Source organism: Balaenoptera musculus, chromosome 17 (genome assembly GCF_009873245.2).
Source record: "Balaenoptera musculus isolate JJ_BM4_2016_0621 chromosome 17, mBalMus1.pri.v3, whole genome shotgun sequence".
Lineage (NCBI taxonomy): Eukaryota > Metazoa > Chordata > Mammalia > Artiodactyla > Balaenopteridae > Balaenoptera > Balaenoptera musculus.
In genome coordinates, this window is record NC_045801.1 from 67885005 (window position 1) to 67908933 (window position 23929).

General features: G+C 38.7%; 1 protein-coding gene across 3 annotated transcripts in view; it reads left to right on the top strand.

Moving 5' to 3' along the window:
- Positions 1 to 9822: 9822 nt before the first annotated feature.
- ARFGEF1 (ADP ribosylation factor guanine nucleotide exchange factor 1) overlaps positions 9823 to 23929 on the top strand; it is a 151433-nt gene continuing 137326 nt past the window's right edge. For 2 of the 3 annotated variants that reach the window (XM_036830408.1, XM_036830409.1), the window contains exon 1: positions 9823 to 10550. In XM_036830408.1, the coding sequence (XP_036686303.1) occupies positions 10427 to 10550 (124 nt within the window). In that variant the 5' untranslated portion in view covers positions 9823 to 10426. The remainder of the gene's footprint in view (positions 10551 to 23929) is intronic. The other variant, XM_036830407.1, reaches the window with a different exon arrangement.

A 23929-nucleotide genomic window follows, 5' to 3' on the forward strand; every position in this document is an offset into this window, starting at 1 on the left:
GAGAATTTTTGGCCCCAAGAAGGAAATTGAATTATTATTTCTTCTTAGGCAATTTTTTATAAAATACACAGATACTCTTTGTTAGAAAAGAAAAGGGAAATTTTTTAAATTTATTTTTGTAATAAGCAGTGCATTTACAGGGTTCAAAATATAAAAGATATAAAGTGGTCATCAGTGATATATCCCAATTCTCACTCCTGAACACCTAATTCCCCACTTCTGTATCCTTCCAGAAACGGTCTAAGCAAATACTATAAGTACACACTTGTGTGTGTATGTATGTGTATAAACTTTTCCCCCATTTTTGCACAAATCATAGCATATTATGCCTATTATTCTGAAGTTTGCTCTTTTTACACCTAATATATACTAGGTGTAATGTCATATCAGTACATTAAAAGCATCCTTATTCTTTATTATGGCTAAGGAGTATGCCATTAGATGGATGTGCTGTAGTTTAACCAGTCTCAAAAGGTAGCTTTAAGTTAATATAATTGAAACTGACAACTCTAAAAACTGCAAGTGAAAACAAATTATAATTCTCTTTTCCAGCCACAGAGGAAACATATTTATACACAAGATAAAGAATAAATTGTTATTATTCCTATAATTGCAAATTTTTCTTAAGTATTTCAAAAAATTAAGAGATTTTACTTAGCTGCACATCAGTGGTGATATTTTGAAACGAAAACAATGTTGACATCTTCCAGTATGTAAGGAATTCCCCTGGGATTATGAATGGTGTGTTAGGATATTGCAGAAACTCTTTCAGGTTGAAACAGTGGTAAATCACTAAAATGAGCTTTGAAAGTATGTTAGTGTTCATGGAGAGTTTCCAAAAATGTAATTTATTGCAGTGGAATTATTTATGCACTTCAAGAGACTTTCTTGCTTGTAGGTGAGTGGGATCCTGTGTAATTATCCAGAAAATTCCATCCATGGCCTATCAGGATGATTTAGCCTCTTTACTAACCAGATCCTCCCCCCCAAATCCTACTGATATTTTCCTACTGCTTGATATAGCAAACCTTGGTTTCTTTTAACTACCTAAAAAATCTCCAGAATAAGTCATCTCTCTCTATCTTGTATCCAGTGGGTTCTGATTTAGTAGTCTCGTAGAGGTAGAATTGATATTTGGTGTTAAAAGTAGAGGGTTTTTAAATTATCATACAGTTCTATGAATTTGAACACATGTATGTATAGATTCATGTAACCACTACAATAATCAGAATACAGAACATTTCTGGCACTGGCACCACCCCCCCCCCCAAAACAAAAACAAACAAAAAAACCTCCTTTGTTCTATCCCTTTAGAGACACCTCCTACCCCTACATATCACAGCTGATAAACACATATTTTTCATCCCAGCAGTTTTGCCTTTTTGAGAAGATCATAAAAATGAATCATACAGTATGAAAGCTTTTGAGACTGGCTTCTTTTTCCATTATGCCCTCAGCATAATGTCTTTGAGATCCATCCAAGTTGTTATATATATCGATAATTTGTTCTTTTGTATTGCTGAGTACTACTCCATTACATAGATGTCCTGTTTATTCATTTACTCAGTGAAAGAGATACGAGTTGTTTCCAGCTTTTAGTGAGTATGAATAGAATTTCCATAAACATATGTGTATAAGTTTTTTTGTGGATGTAACTTTTAGCCTCCCTAGGGTAAATAGAGTGGGGTTGCTGGGTCACATGGTAAGTGTGTAACTTTATAAGAAACTGCCAAACTGTTTCCCCAGAGTTGCTGGGTATATTTGCATTTCTGACAGCAATATGGGTTCAAATTGTTCCACATGCTCTCCATCACTTGATATTGTCAACATTTTTTATTTTAGCCATTCTAATAGCTGTGTAGTGGAATCTCATTGTGGTTATAATTTGCATTTCTTTAATGGTTAATGGTATTAAACATCTTTTTTTAACGCTTATTTACCATTGTATATCCTCTCTAGTGAAATGTCCAAGTTTTTTAACCATTTTTTAAAATTGGGTGGTTTTGTTTTTTAATACGATTTTTTTTTAATTAATTAATTTATTTTTGGCTGCGTTGGGTCTTCATTGCTGCACACAGGCTTTCTCTAGTTGTGGTGAGCGGGGGCTACTCTTCGTTGCGGTGTGCGGGCTTCTCATTGCAGTGGCTTCTCTTGTAGCAGAGCACGGGCTCTAGGCGCATGGACTTCAGTAGTTGTGGCACGCGGGCTTCAGTAGTTGTGGCTCGCGGGCTCTAGAGCACAGACTCAGTAGTTGTGGCGCACAGGATTAGTTGCTCCACAGCATGTGGGATCCTCCCAGACCAGGGCTCAAACCCATGTCCCCATTGGCAGGCAGATTCTTAACCACTGCTCCACCAGGGAAGTTCCTTAATGAGTTTTGAGAATTTTAAAAATATATACTCTGAATACAAGTTATTTGTCAGATATGTGATTTTCAAACATTTTCTCCCATTTTGTAGCTTGTCTTTTTGCTCTCTTAACAGTGTCTTTCACAGAGAAAACGTTTTAAATTTTGTAAAGTCCAATTTATCAATTTTTTCTTTTATGGATCATGCTTTTGGTGTCATGTCTAAGAAACTTTTGCCTAACCCTAGCTCATGAAGCTTTTATCCTATGTTTATTTCTGAAAGTTTTATAGCTTTATATTTTACATTTAGATCTATGACCTATTTTGAGTTCATTTATGTACAAAGTATGACCTTTAGGTTGAGGCTCTCTTTTTTTTTTTTTTTTTTTTTTGCATATGGATGTCTAATTTTTTCAACACTATTTCTTGAAAAAACTATCCTTTCTTCACTGAATTGTCTTTGAAACTTAGTCAAAAATCAATTGGCTATATTTCTGTGAGTCTATATCTGGACTTTCTGTTCTGTGATCTGTAGATCTAGCCCCTAGCCAATTCTGCATGTCTTGACTATCACAACTTTATATTGAGATTTAATATTGGGTATTGTGATTCATCCAATTTTACTCTTTTAAAAAATTATGACTCTTCTAGTTACATTGCCTTTCCACATAAATCTTAGAATCAGCTTCTCTATAACTACAGAATTAGAATTATACTAAACCTATGGATTAGTTGACATCTTTACAATGTCTTCCAGGCCATGAATATTCTATGTCTCTCCATTTATTTAGGTCTTCTTTGAGTTCTTTCACCTGTATTTTTGTGTTTTCATCATAAGATCTTGTATGTTTTGTTAGATTTATAATTAAGCCTCTCATTTTTTTGGCTCTATTGTAAATTTTTGTTTTAAATTTTGGTTTCCAAATGCATAGGAATAATACGTAAAAATAAAATAGATTTTCATGTGTTGACTTTGTATCCTGACCTTGTTAAACTCAGTTATAAGTTCTAGATATATTTTGGTAGATTCCTTGGCATTTTCTGCATAGACAATTATGCTGACCGTCAATGAGGGAAATTTGTTTATTCCATTCCAACTGTGTGCCTTTTCTTTCTTTTGCTTGATTTTACTGGCTAGGACCTCCAGTATGATACTGAATAGGAGTAGTGAAAATGTATATCCTTGCCTTGTTTCCAATCTTAGCATTCAGGTTTTCACTGTTGAATTTTTTTCATAAATGAGCATGATGTTGGCTATAGTTGGTTTTTTGAAGATGTCCTTAATCGAACTGAGGATGTTTGCTAAGAGTTTTTATCATGAATAAGTGTTGAATGTTGCCAAGTGCTTTCCCCTCATCAATTGATAAGATCATGTAGTTTTTATCTGTTAGTCTGTCAGTGTGGTCAATTACATTGCTTGATTTTCTAATATTGAGCCAGTCTGCATTCCCAGGATGAACCCCTCCTATTGGTTGTGGTGTACTTTAATATGTTGCTGAATTTGATTTGCTAATATTTTGTTGAGGATTTTTACATCTATATTCATAGGGGACACTGGTCTGTAGTTCTCATTTTTGTATTGTTTTTACCTAGTTTTGGTTTCAGGGTTATGCTGGCCTTATAAAATAAGTTGACAAGTGTTCCCCCTTCTATTTTTTGAAAGAGAGAGTGTTGGTGTTATTTCTTCTTTAAATGTTCGATAGGATTTACTAGTAAAACTATCTGGGCCTAGAGATTTCTTTTTCCAGGAAGTTTCAGACTACAATTTCTTTAAAAGACAGGCTTTTAATAAAAATCCCCATTTAAAAAGTTTTTAAAAACGTGGCCTCCAGAAAATTAATTCCCACTTAGTATAATAATTAATATGTTGTTGAGAGTAGTTTCAAAGGAAAGAAAAGATGTGGTCCTGCCTTAATATAATTATGGCACAACATTGGTCAAAAAGCACTTTCAAATGGATTATACAAATATGTTACTAAGAAGAAAGGATAGAACAATGGCTAAGAGCATGTACGAACTTTGGCAAGTGATAAACATATATGGTACTGTAACCTTGGGCAATTAACTTCTCTAACCATTTTTCCTCATTTGTAAAAGAAGAATAATAACATATAAATGGCTGAGTTGTAAGAATTAAGTGAGTTAACGCTTGTCAAGGGCTTCATACAAAGTAAACACCTAGTAAGTAGTTGCTATCATTAGTGTGACTTTACTGGAAAAATTATAACAATGTTTACAGAAAAGAACAGTGCCATGGATTGAAAGTAAGTACTTTCCACCCCTCTAAAGAATTATATAACTTTAAAGTTTTAAAGAAACTTAAGCGCTTATGCGTTCAGTTTTATTATTCTGTAAATATGTAGCACTTGGTGATTTAAAATTTATGGAAAATTCTGGGACTTCCTTGGCAGTCCAGTGGTTAAGACTCCGTGCTCCAACTGCAGGGGTCGTGGGTTTGATTCCTGATTGGGGAACTAAGATCCCGCATGCTGCTCAGTGGCGCAGCCAAAAAAATAAATTAAATAAATAAAAATAAATAAAATAAAACTTATGGAAAATTCTATTACTTCCAACTTCAAGCTCTAGATCTGCGATCTTTTTTACCACAACATTCTAATTTTTTTGAAACTTCACTTTGATTATCAAATACCGCATTATAGTCTCTTATTGAATAAAAATGTGCTTGCTCTTCTTATCTTTTCTTTCTAAATCAAATTCTTCAATCTACTATCCTCTTCCTCTATCTGTCATGTTCAGTGTTTTGACACTTTTTCTGCAGAACAGTGAGCAGGGCCTCTGAGTTCGAAGACACATGTTATTCACTGATTTCCTTAATAAACAAGATGAAAGCAGACTGATAAATGAGGAATATCAGATTATCATACAAGCCTCTTTAAATGAAAAGCAAGAAAACAGACTTACTTTGGTGATGGCCTTTCTTTTAGTCATGTCATTATCATGGTTTCAGCAAAACTGATGGTTTCTGTGTTAAATCCATGTCTCCCATCTTTTACTAAGTTGCCTGCTTTATCTTTTCTTATATCCCTAGTCTTCAAAAATTTGCAGTTTGAATAAGCACTACCATGGCTATATAATTAGGTATAAAGTATGAGGTAGACAAAGCTATAAAAGGCTAGAAAAGGGAGGGATTTGTGCTGTTGGAGATAAAAGGAGAAAACTTAGAAGGGTATGAATTTCAACGAGGCTTTGAAGGTTGGGAAGCCTTTGGGGAGAGCAAACAAAAGAGAGGTGGTGGTGGGAGCTCCGGATTGCTGAAGGATGGACAAAGGCATACAGGTACAGAAAAGCTTGGTGTTTGTTTGGACATGTGGTATGCGGATGAGAGGAAGGAAGGGGGGTGGATTTGAAGGAGGAATAGGCTGGAACTTGAGTGCCTACATCTCTATTTCAGTGGAGGAGGGAGTGGGCAGGGAAAGTTGCAAGGAAAGACTGTTCAGAGAGGCAGTATAGCTTAGTTGTTTAGAGTATGGGCTCTGGAGACAGACTTTCCAAATTGGAATCCTGGCTCCACCATGTATAATTTGCATGATGTGGACAAGTTGTCTAAATTCTCCATGTCTCAGTTTCTTCATCTATAAATCAGGAATAATAATGGAAACTTCTTCATTTGGGTTATTGTGCTTGGCTCATAATAAGCTCCATATAAATGTTAATAATTATTGCCATTGCCATTGAGACATAAGTTGGAAAGTCAGGGAAGGGTCAGATTATAGAATGTTTTGAAAGCTAATAGAATTTAGAGATCATGTAAAAGACTACTGGAGGCATCATAGTTTTTTTTTAGTCAAGCAAATACATAGTGATGCTATTTTTAGTTTTTAACTAATCTTGGCTTTTAACATCAATCAGATATACTCAGCATTAATTAAAATTTTATTCACATTTTATTTGATTCTCATGTTACACTGAACTTGTATTTGAAAGGATGATGATAAAGCACACCAACCAAGTCCCTAAGACACAGGTCAAAGTCTTTCATTGTTTGATATTATTTAACGATTTGGAAACAAAGTGGGAATATTATCCAAAGAGAAGAGTCGAGGCAGCTAATGTACAGCAAAGTTATATATGAAAGGGAAAATGATGAGTAATTAATGATAGGAAGGTGAGATTGCAGACAGAGGCAAAAATGAACTCAGCAAAGCAATCATGTATAAGAAAAATATATTTTAAAATTTAGAGGACAGGCATTTGTAAAATTTAAATGTTTTGAAAACGAGTCAAATGCAAGTAAATACTGAAATTGAATTTTTTATTTAAATAGACTGGATAAGCACCAAGCAATGACAATAATAAAAAATAAAAGGAAACATATGTACAGGGAAATATACTGAAATTTTAGTGTAAAAATTGCCTGAGCCTGGCATTCCTTCCCCTATAATTGTGAATAAAAGACTAAAAATATTATCTTTCCCTTTATCTTCCAAGGACATCAGATTTATTTTAGAGTCTTACCCTATTTTTTTGCTTCAGGCAGGTAAGAGTTAATATCTTGAGTTTCAGGCTGGGTGAGGGTGTCCATCTCCCAAGGCTGTTCTCTCCCTGCCGCCCCCCTCCCCACCCCGCAATCCCCACCACCTTTTGGGTGAAGTCCTAGACTCAGCAGAGGAGGATGGATTGTCCTCTGGAAGAAAGGAGGGTGGAGGCCATTCCTTCTGAGAGGGTCAGGTCATAACTCAGAGGAGTCGATTCTTTTAGAACTGAAAGCTGTACCCTTACACTCAAACACGCTCCTATCCCAGTCTAGGCCGTCTCCACAAACAGCATTTCTACTCATTCACGGGCTCTGGTCAGGAACATGGCATTCACTGTGATCGCTTCCTTTTTCTTATCTTCACTCCAATTCATTACTAAATCCTACCCATTCTGGCACCAAAGTACATCTCAAATCTGTCCACTTTGCTCCATCTCCACTGCCATCACTCAGACACCACTGGTCTAGCTAACACTTATGCAAATTAGGAAAAGAAGCCCCTTCACCCGGGCAGATGCTGGAGCTGAAGTCCAGCCCCATTTTGCTAACTTTGTGCAGGGCATGGTCTCCCAAACCTTGCATGATGGTCCTGGACCAAAGCTTAAACCATGCTGCATTGTTGTAATCATCTCCTCACTGTTCTGCCCACATCCAATCTTGTCCCCTTCCAATTCATTCTCCACACAACAGAGGGACTACTTTTAAATCGCCAATTTGATAACTTCACTCCCTACTTAACCCTTCAATAGATTTCTGTCACTACTGGGATGAAATCCCAAACCCTTAATATGGCCTACAGGTTTCTGTATGATCTGGTTCCTAGTTTCCTCTTTATTCTTACTGGCACCATTTCCCCTAGATAACTTTCAGCCACAATGCCTTGTTTTGGTTCCTGAAACTTGCCAAGCTTCTCCCCTACCAGAAGAGACTGCTGGGAAAGTTCTTTCCTGACTTAGTTTGGCTAATTTCTATTCTTCTTTCAGGCCTCAGTTTAAAATGTTACTTCTTCAGGGAAGCATCTCTGAATCCAAAATCTAAAGTAGATCTCCTCATAGCACTTTAATCATACATTTATAATCATATATTCACTAGTGACTTACTTGTTTAATATCTTTTCCCCTACTATATACTGTAAGCACCTAAGTTGGGTGTGATCCCAACTTAGCCCAGTGTCTCATTCATACAGATTTCTATTCAACAAGGCCTTCTCTATGCCAGTGACTATGCTAGATGCTAGACATATAGAAATGAATAGCTAGATGAGGTCCTTGGTCTTATGAGGGAAACAGACAACAAATAAACAAGTAAGCAGACAAGATAATTACAGATTTTGATATGTACTACGTAGTATACTCTGTTTAAGTGCTGAGATTTCTGTCTGTGTTATTCATTAATGAATGCCAAGTGTATTGCTTAGGATAAGGCTAGCTGCTAAACATAACTCAAGTATACTTTGCCCGTGTAAAGTCCAAAACAAGTATTGGGTGGCTCTCCATCAAGTGGTAATTCAGGGACCTAGGCTCCTTCTAACCTGTGGCTCTGCCATCTTCAGCATGTGGCCACAGAAGGGAAAGAGTATGGAAGACAGCTTGTGGAAGATTTTTTTTTTTTTCTTTAATGAGCTAAATCTGGATGGCTACACTTAACTGCAAGGGAGACAAGGGAACGCAGTGTATCTCTGTACTGAGGAAGAAGAGTAAATAGATTCAGTGATCAGCTAGCACCTTCCACAGTACCCAGCACAAAACTGGCATTACAAAGAAACAAAAATAAATTAGAAATGGAGCTTGTTCTCATTTTATAATCTATGAGAATGTACACAGAAATCAATATTATGTCTGATCAAGTATACTGAACCTCTAACTTCCAGGAATCTAGAAATAGTCTTTAGAGTAAAATTAATTTATTTATAGATATGCTTCTCAGCACAAGAAAGTTTAAAAAATTAATCTACTAGTCCCCTTTAATTCAGGATCACCTTAAAGGTTTCCATTTTTATTTTCCATGGTTTTTAGCCTGTCCCAAATCTCACAGCCTCTCCATTCTTGAGTTTAGATGGTTGCATTAGGACAAATCCATAGTCAAGGCAACAGAATGGATCAGAACAGTGAGCGACATATTCCAACAATTTGGGATCTAGTGTTGATAGAGGCACACGGTAGCTTTGAACTTGTAAAGATGTGCAACCTAGCTAGATCACCATGTAAATAAATTCTATGCATATATTTTAATGGTATTCTTTGTAATTTTCTGCTCTGAATGAAACACTGTAGAAATCTAAATTATTCTTTGGTATCAAAGCAGACACACGGTCACATGTGTGTCTGCGGTAATCTGTACTTAAAGCTTTTCCATTCTGAAACTGGTTTTCATGTCCCGGACCGAATCTTAGTATTAAAGGCACAGAAACACAGAGCTCTAAGGGACCTCATCAATCAGAAGCATTCATCTGTTCGCTTAACTTTAGTATCAATTCAGAAGAGACCTGAAATCTAGCGTTTACCGATGTATCCTACAGAGATGAAAAAGTGAAACATTCCTGAATCCGTGTCAAATCGGTTTTACTCTTCCCAAGAGAGAATCCTGAGGCAGTCGACGGGCACGGTCCTGGAGAGCAGTTTCGTGCAGCTGGTAATTAGAGTCGAGCGCAGCAGGTGGAAACAGTGCGGCTGAGCGCGGGCCATGCGGGTGTTTCCACGCCCCCTGGAGCGGAAAGGGCTGCGCACCCACCTACGGGATCTCCAGAAAGTCGGAGAAGCTGCTGCACCGTAGCCAGGAGTCCCGTTCACTCGGCGGGAGTAGCGGTCCCGGGCAAGTCCTGGGTTCCAAAGCGCAGCCGCCCGGAAGAGCCCGAAGGGCCGGGCGCGGCGCCGCAGGACGCCCGCCACGCCCCACGCCGCCCTGCAGGCGAACGCGGGAGGCAACGAGGCCCCGCCGGGCCGCCGTAGCGCTGCGGGCTCGAGCCGCTCCTCCCGCGCCGCCCTCCGCCCCCTGCCTCCCGACGCCGCGGCAGCTCTGGGCAGCCAACGCCGCCGCTGCCGCCGCCGCCGCCGCTTCCTCCTCTGCAGCCGTTCGGCCGCTGCGTGACGCGTCGTTTCCTCCCAACATGGCGGCCGGGGCAGGTCGGCGGTGATGGAGGCCAGTCCGCGGCCACGGCGGGTGCTAATCCCCACAGTAGCCAGGGCAGCCCTGCTCTCGCCGGGCCTCTAAGCCGCCGCCTCGTCCCTTGGCCCCGGGCTGACGGCCACCGGGCTGGGCTCCCTCTCCGCCCCCGGGCCGGAGGGGCGAGTGAGGGGGGTGGCCGGGAAGTGACCCCCGGGCCGGGAGAAGCGGCGGTCCCACGGGCGCGGCCCTCCAGGGGCGGCCCCTCGGGGGGCGGCGAAGACCTCTGCGGCCCTCACCCGCACCGCAGCCGGCCCGGCTCGCCCGCCCCTTCCTGATCCAGCGGCTGCCCTCCACGCCTCCTCTCCTCCACCTCCACCCGCTCTCCTTTCTCTCGGTTCTTCCTCCTCCTTCCCCCGCCCCCCCCTTCCAGCCGCTGGGAGCCGCGGGTCGGACGAGCCGCCGCCTCCTTCTCTGCGTCCATGTATGAGGGGAAGAAGACGAAGAACATGTTTCTGACCCGGGCCCTGGAGAAGATTTTGGCCGACAAGGAAGTGAAGAAGGCGCATCACTCCCAGCTGCGCAAAGCGTGCGAGGTGGCGTTAGGTGAGCGGGGAGGGGGCCCGAGGGATGGGGGAGGGTACCGCGGGAGGGGGGTCGCCGGGGGCTCGCCCTGGGCCGGCGCCGCTGACCTCGGGGAGCCCTGGCGAAGCTCTGGGCTGCCTGGCTGGAGTTGACAGTAAGTCGGCTAGATGTGGGGCAGAGGCAGGGTGGAGAAGGAAGGGCAGTTCGCTGGGCTCGGGGAACGCGGCAGGGCTGGGGGTCGGCTTGAGAACATGGGAAGATTTTGTTGGTGGACCGTGCGGTGCGGACAGGATATCACCCTTTGTGATGAAGCAGGAGTTGTCGTTTATTCGCTTGGAAAATTGAGGTGGAGCTGATTTGTCGAGATTGGGCGTGGGAAGGGTTCTGTATCGTAATTTCAATAACTTTTCGTTTGGCGTGGTACTTTGGGAAGAAAGGCTGAAGTTGTTCCCTTGTTGACAGTCTTGAGAAGGGGTTTGCGGGAGGTGCCGTCTGTTCTGACATCTCTCCGCTTCCGCCACGGGAAAAACAGGGAGTAATGTTGTATCCGACTGGGCTGACCTGGAAGAACAAGACCTAGGCTTAAGGGGAGGGGGTGATAAGATACCAGCGGGGAAAGGAAAAGACCTTTAGATGCGCTGGCTTTAGTGACAAGGAAGGGAGGGTTTGAAACAAGGAGAATGAAGAAGACAATGACACCCACCAGCCACATGTCTGGACCGTGGCAGCTGCTCTCAGGCTTGAGTTGTGATTTATAGTTCAGACGAAAGAGATCTAGTGTCATGAAGCCCCTAGCAGGGTAAATCCAGACAATACCTACGGCAAGGACAGGCAGATGAAGAATTGTTACAGGGGGACCAGTGATGGATCTGTTGCATCCATCAAGGACGAAATCGTTTAAGGAGAGACCAGGACGTTAAACACAAAGATGAATTCCTAATGCTTGCGCTTTATTTTGTAGCACTGGAAATAGATTACATCAAATTGACTTGAGAAAACGAAGCTTGTTAAATGGGCTTTGGAAAAAAGCATTCTTGAAGGGGAAGAAAATCCAGAATAACTTGGATGTATGCTAAAGTAAAGGGTCAAGACAGCTTAAAAGCAACTTTGCCTTTTAATTTTTAAAATAAATAGAATTTATAACTTGCTATAATAAGCTATACTGTTTCTTCCTTCTTTTTTGGATCTATCGAAGAAATTACAATTTTTTTGAATTTTATGTATAATGAGTTTAAGTTTAGTTTTTTACCCTTCATTGATCACAAGTTCACCTTTTGTTATTCTTGAAGCTAGCGAAAGACTGTTTCAGGTGTATGAGAGGATGTTGTACAGAAGTAAAAATTGAATTATATCTGGGTCCTGAAAGGAATAATTATTAACTTGGGGCAGGATGAGGGAAGGAGTGATTTTTGGAATTTTTAAAACAATTGTTATGTGTAGGTTTATGAATAACTTGCAGGTTAAAGAACTTAAGAGTTCAAACAAAAGTTTTAGTTTTTGAGACCAGATTTTCTGTATTAAAATATACTTTTAATATACTAATGACAAGTATTAGACTGAGGAAATGGAGTGTGGTGTGTGTGTGTGTGTGTATCTATCTATTTATCCATATATATATATTTTTTTTCCCCCCTCTCCAAAATGCTAATGTAAGTATTTTTAAATGGAGAGCTCACTGGAAGGAGAATCTGGGATCCTGACTTTAAATCACAGTTCTGTTACATTGCAGTATAGTGAAGTCCCTGGGCCTTAGTTTCCTTCTCTGTAAAATTAGGATGTTGAACTTTGATTGTAAGGTTACGTCCCCTCTAATGTGCCATGAATGTGAACACACCGTTCTATTAAGTTGTGCATTGAGAGTATTCCTGCCACTCTTGATTGGCATCTTGAGAGGGCTTAGCTTGATCCTTGCTATTTCTAGACATAGGGACTACTTGGTAGTGTGTGTGCCAACTGTACCAAGATTGTCTGTTTTAGATTTTGCCACTCTCTACTTTTTTGCCCCTTCCATATAGTTAGCAGAAGCTTATTATGAGGAATGTGTCTATCCAGGCAGGGACTAGGCACCAGAGTACTTTCTTTACTTGAGATGTTTAGGGCTTTTCCCCCACATTTCATACTTATATTTAGTCTCCTATAAAATCTCATTGAGCAATCTCATGGTAATTAATCCCTGATGACCTTTGTTTCTTCCCTTCTAGTCATACAACTACATTATCACCCAAACATAATTTCATAGGGATAACCCTTTTCATCTTTGCAGAAAGCATAATGTCTTGTAGTAGATGGTATCCCCAAATGTATCCCTGGAAACTATTATAGACCTCCCTTTTCCTCTTCACTATTGAGACCTGGGCCAAGCCCACTTTGTTTTCTTGATAATCTATATGGCTATCAAGCTGGATGGGAAAGTAAACTGGAATGGCCTGGTTGGGTCATCCCTGATCTCTAGCTTATGAGTGGGTAGGAGTTGGCTGGAAGTGGTAGAGAGGTGGGTGTTGTTATAACCCTTCTAAATACACTTTGTAAATGACCCTTCTAAATATACCTGTCTGCATTTATTCCCTGCACCCCCTCCCCGCATTTTATTGAGCACCTACCATGTGGCTGAAGGGAGATAGACAGTAAACAAGAAAATACATAGTATTTTTATATCCAGACTTTTAATCCTTTTGTGTTTTAAAATCATTTTATGGGTGTGTGAGTAGATTTCAGACCACTGGTATTCAAAATTAATTCAGTTACCTTTTAACAAAATGGCCTATTATAAATCAGTTTTCTGTAAATTATACTCATGAAATTACAGTTCATCTCATATTCTTAAGAAAACTGTATTTTTTTTTGTTAAAGTATAGCTTTTAGGAAACGTTATCTAGATTAGGGGGGATTTTACTTTATTAAAACAAAGCCCAATCTCAAAAGCACCACATAAAGGAACTCTTTTCTTCACAAAAAGAAAAATAATGAAACCTTAAAAGCAGATTATTGAAAACTTTTGTTAAATTATCTTACATTTCAGACTTTATTTTGAAATAAAGAATGGTTAAAAAAAAAAGAAAAAGAAAAGAAAACCCCTCACACCTATATTGTTCAATGGTTGTGAAGTCCACAGGCCCAGGAACAGCTCCAGGTTGCCCTCTCTTGGTATCTGCCCCACTACAGCACTCTGCAGCAACCACTGAACTCTGCAGAGTGAGGGCCTCTAGGCTGCCCTAGCTTAGCTTGATCCATTCCTGCTCTCTAGAATCCTGAATTAAAAATAGTCCGGCCATCTGCTGGCAGATGAGACAACAGCTTAGCTATTTTTAGCTTTAAAGAATTTAGGATTGTTGAGGGATTGGGCTTGAAGGTAGCATTGTTTGTCTCACGGGGAGGGGAGGGTGCAGTTGGGCCATATTCCAGTCAGGCCTCTTAAGTTTCAAGAGTTTCTTTGATGTTAGGGCTACGACTAGTTCAGCTTTTGCCTCTAACATCAGATATCTATGAAGATATCCTGCAGATGTTAGGATGAATGAGTTCAAGGTTGGAAACTGGCACTGATGGAGAACAGGAGTGAAAGGGGTGACCAGAAGAAGGTTTTAGAGGCAAGGGAGGCATGCAGAGGCAGAGATAAGGGTGGGTTCCCTGCAGAGATATGGGAGAATGATTGAGAAAAAGGGGAATTGTTAGGGAAGTAATTTTTGCGTCAGACAGGGTGTGAATTTGTGTTCATCATGTTCTAAAGTGATTCTACTGTTTTACTTTTTTTATATAAGTCTGTTATCTATACTTAGTCTCCTCCAGAAATGTAAATAAAATATTTAGGCTAAAAACTTACGGAACTTGCTTCCTTCTGCCCCTCCAATCTCACCCTTGTTTTGGTTACTGGTGTTATAAAAAGATTGTATGGGTGGAGGAGAAATTATTTGAGTGCTTTTTTTGACCCCAGTTTTATGCTCCTTCTGGTAATATTATTAATTTTTGTCACTCTTGACCATTTACCAGAAAAAAAAAAAAGACTCTCAAATAATGCCCTGCCAACAATTAATTATTTTAATTATAATTTAATACCATTAACAAGTTTCTTTTTAAACCTTCCTTGATATCTAAAGTAAAAGGTGTTTTCAGTAAGTCAGGCTGCTGGAATTTTTGAGATAGCTAGGAAAGAAGGGCTTAATGAATGAAATGACTGAAAGAAAGATTCTGTTAGGTTTGAGTTAAAAAAATAAGTTTGGGTATACTCTTTTCCATTGTGGAGATTTATACTGCACATTACCATAATTAAGATTCTGAAGAGTTTTCTATGGAAAAGAAAGTGCTCAGTTTTGCTTAACGAAGTTTTTCCTAAGTTTATTTGACCCTTTTTTCAGTGTCTGTTAACACCTAGGAAACATTGTTCCTTGGAATTTACTTTGGGACACTGTTCAAAGGAAAGACAGACAAAGCAGATACAATAGCCCTAACTACTGATGAAACCATTCTTGGGAAGAGTCATTGGGTTTTTGGAAAGCAAGAGCCCTGTTGACAGTGTGGGAAGGAGAAGGTCAGAAATGAGGTGTAGTTGGACAGAGTGGTGTCAAGCTCAGAGGACTGGTTGCTCTCTCGCTCTTTCTTTCCCATCCCATCTAATGGCAGGCAACTGCTTGTCTCTCCTGATGGTGTTTAAGTTTTAGAGAAACTTCTGTTGGTAATTGTTTTTTCAAACCAGAATAAAAATGTATTGTGAATGGGAAGTAATTTGGGGGGATTATTTCTCATAATATTCCTCACAAAATGGAGGAGGGTATATCTGAAAAAGGAAAATACATGAACAAATTATTGTTGCCTTTCAAAATTAGGTATATTCTTCATTCAGATACTTGTTGAACTAGTATGTGCCAGATACTATTTCAGCACTGGGCATGCAACAGTGAGACAAATATGCTTTCATGGAACTTATTTTCTAGTTTGTTGAGGCTGACAGTAAAAAGCAAATTAATATATTGTCAGATTGTTATTATCTGAAGAAATAGTTCAGAAGGGTAAAGGGAGAATGACCAGGAGTGCAACTTTAGGTAGGATTGTCGGGGAACGGCTTTCCATGATATGACATTTCAGCAGAGAAGTGACAAAAGAGAGAGATTCAGCCTTTCAAAACCCTGGATGAAACAGAGGGAACAGCAGGACAAGTGTGTGCTTGGTACCTTCCAGGATGGAAGGAAGCTTTTGTGACTGGGGGAGAGTGACAAGGAGGGGGTAGGAGAAGAGGACAACTTTGGATTTTATTGCATCTGGAAGTCACTGGAGAGTTTTACAGGGAGTGACAAAGCAGATTTACATTTTAAAAGGCTCACTTGGGCCAGAGATGTTGGTGATTTAGAGTTTCCTGGTGGTGGAGGTGATGATTGGTTGCATTTGGAATATACTTTAAAGGAGTCGACAGGATTTGCTGATGGGTTGGTTGCATGACAACAGTCGTAGCCAGAGCTACAAGGTTGTTGGAGAAGGCATCCACTATGATGGGGAACACCAGGAGAGAAACAGCCTTTGGGAAAAAAGTTTATATAGTAAAACATTTTCATTCAACCCTTTATATGTATTTTAGAATTTTTTTAATGATAGAATTTCCTGCTGATGTAATAGGATATTTTCAGAGAAAAGGACACAATTTAAATGATAGGACATATTCTACTGAGAAGGCACAAAACCATTTCAAATTTGAGTTGTCATTTTTTTTTCAGTGAGGTTTTTTCCTAAGAATGAGCCTTTCGCATAGTTTCAATTACAGTAAACAATTGATCTGGTCCCTTTCTGGGATAGGATCTTTGCAAATGTTATTAATTAAGGATCTCGAGATGGAATCATCTTGGATTTAAGGGTAGGTCCTAAATCCAGTGACTGGTGTGTTATATGTAGAGAAAGGGACACAGAGACACACAAAGGAAGAAAGCCAGGTGAAAATGGAGGCAGGCAGAGACTGGAGTTATGTTGCCATAAGCCAAGAAACACCAGGTGTCACCAGAACCTAGGACAGGGCAAGGAAGTATTCTTCCCTGGAGCCTTCAGTGGTAGTATGGCTCTAACACCTTGAATCCAGACTTTGGGCCTCCAGATCTGTGAGAGACTGAATTTCTCATGTTTTAAACCACCATGTTTGTGGTAGTTTGTTGAAGCAGCCCTAGGAAACTAGTAACAGTTCCCTTTATCTTAACTTTTCAGACCCAGTTTGATATGTCTGAGTTTCCATTGTTAGAGCACAGCATCATATACTTGAGCAGTGGGGGTTGTGGGGCACCCACCCTCCCAGCAGCTGAAAATCCGAACATAACTTTACAGCCGGCCCCCATCATCAGTGGTTCTGCATCCTTGGGTTCAGCCAGTCTTGGATCATGTAGTACTGTAGCGTTTATTAAAGAAAATCCGCATGCAAGTGGACCCCTGCAGCTCAAACCCATGTTGTTCAAGTGTCAACTATACATGTTTCAACAGTCAAATACTGTCTTTGGCTGGTCTGTTTTATAAATCTAGAAAGGAGTTATTCTGAGGCTTTAGTGTTCATGAATCTTGAGAAACCTCTTTAAAAAAAAGAGTCATGAGCCCAAGTATTTAAAAGGTTTGTGTTCCACTTTTGATATTTTTGTCTTGCTTAGATTAAGACTTGATACAACAACATGAGTCTAAGAGCCTATGTTATCTTCTCATTCAGGCAAGGTTGTGAAAAACAATTTTTTAAAGTTTTTCATACCACAGTATTACCTCTGGAATTATATTTAGAAAACTCCATGTGGGACAGTTCATTTTTCTCTCTCAACTTGAATCCAACAAGGTATACAGTGAGAATTCACTAATCAGCTGTTTAATAACCCTCATCTATGTATACCTTGCTAAGAAATTAAATAATAAATATATAAGCAAACAAAGTAGGTATCATGAAAACCAAGCACTATATATTTAGAGGAGAGTCCTCATGCCTTTACTCAGTTTACTTTTAATTACACATAAGTCCAATAAATTTGGCAGTTTTTAAATTTTTTTAAATAAACAAATCCTTTTCTTCAGACCATTTTCAAAAGTAAAACTAGGGAGAAAAATCACCCATGACAATGGAGATAACCATTGTTACCTTTGTTAAAAAAAAAAAAAAAAACTTCATTGAAATTATAGTCTACAGTCTATAAAATATGCCCATTTTAAATGTAATAATTTTTACTGAGTTTCACTGAGTTGTGCAGCCATCACCATAATCCAGTTTTAGAACATTTCCATCACCCCAGTAAGAGCCCTAGTGCCCATTTACAATTAACCCCTGTTGCCGTACCCAGCTCCAGGCATCCACTAATCTACTTTCTGTGTCTTTATTTGCCTTTTCTGGACATTTCATATAACTATACGTCATACAAGTGTGGTCTTTTGTGTCTGACTTCACTCAGCATAATGTTTTTGAGGTTCATTCATGTTGTAGCATGTACCAATATTTCATTTCTTTTTATTGCTGAATAGTATTCCATAATGTGGATTTGCCCTGTTTTGCTTATCTGTTCACAGTTGATGGGCATTTGGGTTGAATGAACAGTGCTGCTATGAATATTTGTGTATAAGTCTTTATGTGGGCCTAATTTTTTATTTCTTACGGAAACCTAGGAGTGGAATTCCTGGGTCATATGATAACTTTTTGTTTAACTTTTTAAGAAACTAAGTTGTTTTCCAAAGTGGCTACACCATTTGGGTTTCTCATACATCCTTGCCAGTCAGCATTTGTTATTGTCTGTGTTTTTGGTTTTAGCCATCGTAGTTAATAGGAAGTGTTATTTCATTGAAACACTGTTAGCTTTTTTTTTTTTAATTTTTATTTATTTATGTATGTATGTATGTATGTATTTATGTCTGTGTTGGGTCTTCGTTTCTGTGCGAGGGCTTTCTCTAGTTGCGGCAAGCGGGGGCCACTCTTCATCGCGGTGCGCGGCCTCTCTTGTTGCGGAGCACAGGCTCCAGACGCGCAGGCTCAGCAATTGTGGCTCACAGGCCTAGTCGCTCCGCGGCATGTGGGATCTTCCCAGACCACGGCTCGAACCCGTGTCCCCTGCATTGGCAGGCAGATTCTCAACCACTGCGCCACCAGGGAAGCCCCACTGTTAGCTTTTTGAAGCATTTTTTCCACACTTTATTCTATACACATTCACATGAACAGATGTATTCTTCCAAAAATTGAGCTGTTTAATTTGAGGCAATAATAGGAGGAAAAGGAATAACTAACATTTATTGAGTGTTTACTGTATTCCAAGTTCTTTGCCAATTAAATACTTCATTGGCTATATCTCAGTTAGTTGTCAAAACAACCCTATGTGCTTAGGTGCTATTATTCTCTGCATTTTGCAGATGAAGAAACTGAGGTTTAGAGCTGTGTTTGGCAGCATTGGAATATGCCTTTTGGCTTAATTTGGCTGTCCTGAGCCATACCCTTAATCACAAAACTGTTTACAAGTAACAAATTACAAAACGGGAAATGAGGGCATCCATAGAAAGAAAGGTACTGCTAAGAAAGGATAAAGGGCAAAATACATAATAGACAAAAACAGTCAACCAACAGCAATATATGAAAATACTGCTCTGTACACTTCATTGACTCTTGAGGGTGTTTATGTGCGCTCATAATGGCATCCCTGTGTCCATCATGCGAAAGATCTTTTCATTCTGTGTTTTGCCTAAAAAGTCAGGCAGATTCATGTGTATTTTTCTGTCTTTCTAAGATTTTTAACAAAATTGTAAAGTAAGATTTTTATTTCAGCCATTTGGAAAATTCAGCTGTCGTGTGACTCCCAAGGATTCTGGATAGGCTAGCTTTTACTGTACTTGTACTCCTAACCCTTTACAAATACTCTCACTTGCTTTCTATCTTAGTATTTATAGCATTTCAAATCATTTTAAGAATTGAAATAAAAACCAAATCTTATTAAAATGTCATCTTATGGGAAATTACAAATAAGACTTTACCTAAAAATAACTGGTGGTATATCTCAGTGGCTTCTTTTATAAGTGTATAAATATAATTATTGTGTAATTGTCATAATTTTCACTTGTATGGTCTCATTATTGTGTCACACGCATTTTTTTATATGTTATATCTATGTATCTTCCTATCTAGCATTTTAATAAGGTGTCATTTGTTTAAATGTTTTTGAGTTTGGGAGCATTTACATTTAAATTTTGCTGCACAGATTTTTCTTTTATTAATCCCTGTAAAATTCATTGAGTGTTATGTATGCAGAATTATTTAAACCTTAAGATGGAGCTTACTGGGTTAGAGTATGGTCATTTACGGTTCTCATTCCTTAGGCAAAATTGCCATAAATACACCTGTGCTGGGTACAGCTATACAGCACAGTATGAGGAAAATAAGCATATTCACTCTCTTTAGATTATTGGTTTTGATCCGTTTTTAATGTAACCATTCTTTTTCATCCTTCCTTTGCACTTTTTTTTTCTTCTCTGTTCTAAAAGTAGGAATCAAATACATAAAAACTGCCCTTTATAGTTAGGGTAGATATATTTTTGTTTTCTGTAAATCTTTTTTTTTTTAATTTATTTAATTAATTAATTTATTTATTATCTTCGGCTGTGTTGGGTCTTTGTTGCTGTGCATGGGTTTTCTCTAGTTGTGGCGAGCGGGGGCTACTCTTCGTTGCGGTGCACGGTCTTCTCATTGTGGTGGCTTCTCTTGTTATGGAGCATGGGCTCTAGGTGTGTGGGCTTCATTAGTTGCAGCACGCGGGCTCAGTAGTTGTGGCTCATGGGCTGTAGAGCACAGGCTCAGTAGTTGTGGCGCACAGGCTTAGTTGCTCTGCGGCATGTGGGATCTTCCTGGACCAAGGTTCGAACCCGTATCCCCTGCATTGGCAGGCGGATTCTTAACCACTGCGCCACCAGGGAAGCCCTCTGTAAATCTTATTTATTTATTTTTTTATATATATATATTTTTAAATTAATTTATTTATTTATGGCTGTGTTGGGTCTTCGTTTCTGTGCGAGGGCTTTCTCTAGTTGTGGCACGCCAGGGCCACTCTTCATCGCAGTGCGCGGACCTCTCACTATCGAGGCCTCTCTTGTTGCGGAGCACAGGCTCCAGACGCGCAGGCTCAGTAATTGTGGCTCACGGGCCCAGTTGCTCTGCAGCATGTGGGATCTTCCCAGACCAGGGCTCGAACCCGTGTCCCCTGCATTGGCAGGCAGACTCTCAACCACTGCGCCACCAGGGAAGCCCTGTAAATCTTATTAATTGATATTTTCCTTCAGATTTATTAGGGTATGATGCGTTATGTATTTAATAAGTTCACTTTCTCTCTTAGAATTGATAGTCAGGTGTTGAAAAGCAATTATTAAGTAAGTTAAAAATGTGTTTTATCACATCTTATTCCATCAGTCATTCTGTTTAGTGCTTTAACATTGTATCAGATAGGATTGACTAGTGCTCATTGCCCCTTACATATTTTTTTGTAATGTTGCTTGATTCTTTTTCCAAATAATTTTAGGATTTTCTTTTATATTCTCTAATGCTTTCTTTTATATTCTCTTAGCAACTTACTCACTTAAACGGCATTTCTTACCTTTTATTCTTATATATCAGATATAAAGTGTTGTAGTTGGGAATAAGTTGATTATTTTGTTTCATCAATTTTGTTGGGTTAATTCTTACATGATAATTGAGGATGTGTTTAATGCAGTGATAATCAAAAGCTTATGTGTAATTTCTAATGTGCTTGTATCTTTAGAAATGAAAATGGAACACATGCATCTTATAGTAATAGTGAAGAACAGGAATAAGGTTTAGTATGTTTGATATCAGTTAATAATTAAGTTAACAATTAATTGTTAATAATTTTAGCTTTTAAAGTATATACCAGTTCTGAAATGGGTATTTTATAATGATTAGAGAACAGAAGTTTTATAGTGAATGCTAACTGTCTACAGATATTTTGCCAGAAGAGACTGGACAGAAATTAAACTTATCAATACATTATCAAAATGTACTTTTTTCCTAAATGCAGTGATGAATCCATGTGTTTGAATATATGAAGTGGAAGTATTTTGTTCTCTCTGTTCCCACACCCTACCCCCAGTTTTACGGCTATTGAAGAAGACTTGAATGGCTAATTAGAAGGAAACGTACTTTTGTTAGTAATATGTAGCATATGCTTCCTTAAAAAGTCAACGAATATGCCAAATTGTACTTTATCAAGCCTTTTTATATGGTTATATCTTCTTGAGTTGTTTTCCTTTTGAAACAGTTAAAACAAAGATTGTTTCAGTTCTTTAATTTTCTTTTACATTGCAAAAAGCACACTTGATTAGGTGATCAATATGCCCCAATCTGGTTCCCCATAAAAAAGTGGGGCATTCAAATCATAACCATTATCATTCTTTTTGTTTGTTTGGTTTTTCTTGTTTTGAATGAAAAATGTCCTTTTTTCTGTTTTATTACTAAATTAAAATTATATTTATGATACTGAACAGTTTTAGATTTTATGTCAAATTGAATATCTCTTGTTTTGTTTTTTTAATACTCCCCGAAATGGTTTCTACTGATTTGATCTTACTGAAGTTTTCTATTTTTAACATTTCTTAAGGTTATATAATCTTTCATTAATAACAAACAAGGAGCTTTGTTTGACTTTGCCATTTATGCATGCCTACTGCTATTCTGTGTAATGAAGATATCTATCTCTCACTAGTTTGCTTGACTAAAACTTCTTAATGTAAAGATTTTGGTGATTCAGTAAATTAATGTCCCCAAATATTTTGTCTAGGATAGTCACTGTTAATAATTTGGCTTTCCAGAACATGGGTAAGAAAATGAAAATCTTTGAGTTTGGACATTAAATGTCAGGAAATGTTTGCTTTTCCTCAGTTTTTCCATTTTTTAAAAATTTTAATTTTTATCCTGAATTTTTCCTCTAAAACAATTATCAGAATATTTCAGTTCCCTTTTTTTGGGGGAACCATTCCTTTTTTGTTCATTTCCTAACCCTACCTAATTCTCCTTATCTCCCTTCCTTTCTCCTTTTCAAACCCTCAGAATCTGTTAGCATTGATGTATGAAAACATTCTTGATTCATAAAGACAAATTTTAAAGCAATGGAGATGATTTTTAAATAATCACTGGGTAACCTGACATCTGGTTAACAACCCTTGATGTGACCTCCCAAATGACCACTAACTTGCAGAAATGGAAGAAAATATACTATGTTGTGGAAAATCATATTAATGGCAGTCTGTTACTATACCCAGGAGGAAAGAGCAAAGCTAAAAGAATGAAAGAAAAGAGGCAGATATGGAGGTCAAAAAACAAAACTATTCCACATGGATAATTCTTTTTCCTAAACATAAAACAAGAAAATTAAAAATTAAAAATTGTGAACAAAGCAATAATCAAAGACATGCTGAAGAAAACTTCTGCACTGAAAAACACCTGTGTATGAAAACTGCTATATTCCAGGAAGAAAAAAAACTCAATGTAAAGAAACTCATACAAGTCTCAGTTTAGCAATATTATTTTAAATTAAAGATTTTTAAAAATCCCGTGGTTTTCTAGGCAGAGAAAATAAGCTTCCAAAGAAGGAATTGTAAGTGTTTGTTAAGATTGCAAGTTCAGCCTAGGTAAACCTAAGTAATAGGAATTTGCTGAAAATGATAGAACAGCAACTCTGCTAGTAAACTCAGACATTACTGTTTTACATGTTTGTTTTTATAAAATCTGTGTCTTACTCCACCTCTCTTTCTATTTTCTTTCTTTCTTTTTATTTTATAAATTTATTTATTTATTTTTATTTTTGGCTGTGTTGGGTCTTCGTTGCTGCGCATGGGCTTGCGCTAGTTGAGGCGAGCAGGGGCTACTCTTCGTTGCGGTGCGCGGGCTTCTCATTGCGGTGGCTTCTCTTTCTTGCAGAGCACAGGCTGTAGGCACGTGGGCTTCAGTAGCTGTGGCAGGCGGGCTTCAGTAGTTGTGGCTCGTGGGCTCTAGAGCGCAGGCTCAGTAGTTGTGACACACGGGATTAGTTGCTCCGCAGCATGTGGGATCTTCCCGGACCAGGGATCGAACCTGTGTCCCCTGCATTGTCAGGCAGATTTTTAACCACTGCGCCACCAGGGAAGTCCCTCTCTTTCTTTTTTTTTCCCTCTCCTTCCCGTCTCCTTCATCTATCCACTCCTTTCTCTCATTCCCTTTATCTCAAACTTTACTTCTAAAAAATTGTTAGAAAATAACGATATATGTTGTGAAGATAGATGTACAAATTTATTCATCATTGTGCTTTTTTCTAAAAAAACATTTTATTGGCGTATAGTGTATAGTACAATGTTGTGTTGGTTTCTGCTGTACAGCAAAGTGAATCAGTTATACGTATACATATGATTCTTTTGCCATATAGGTCATTACAGAGTATTGAGTA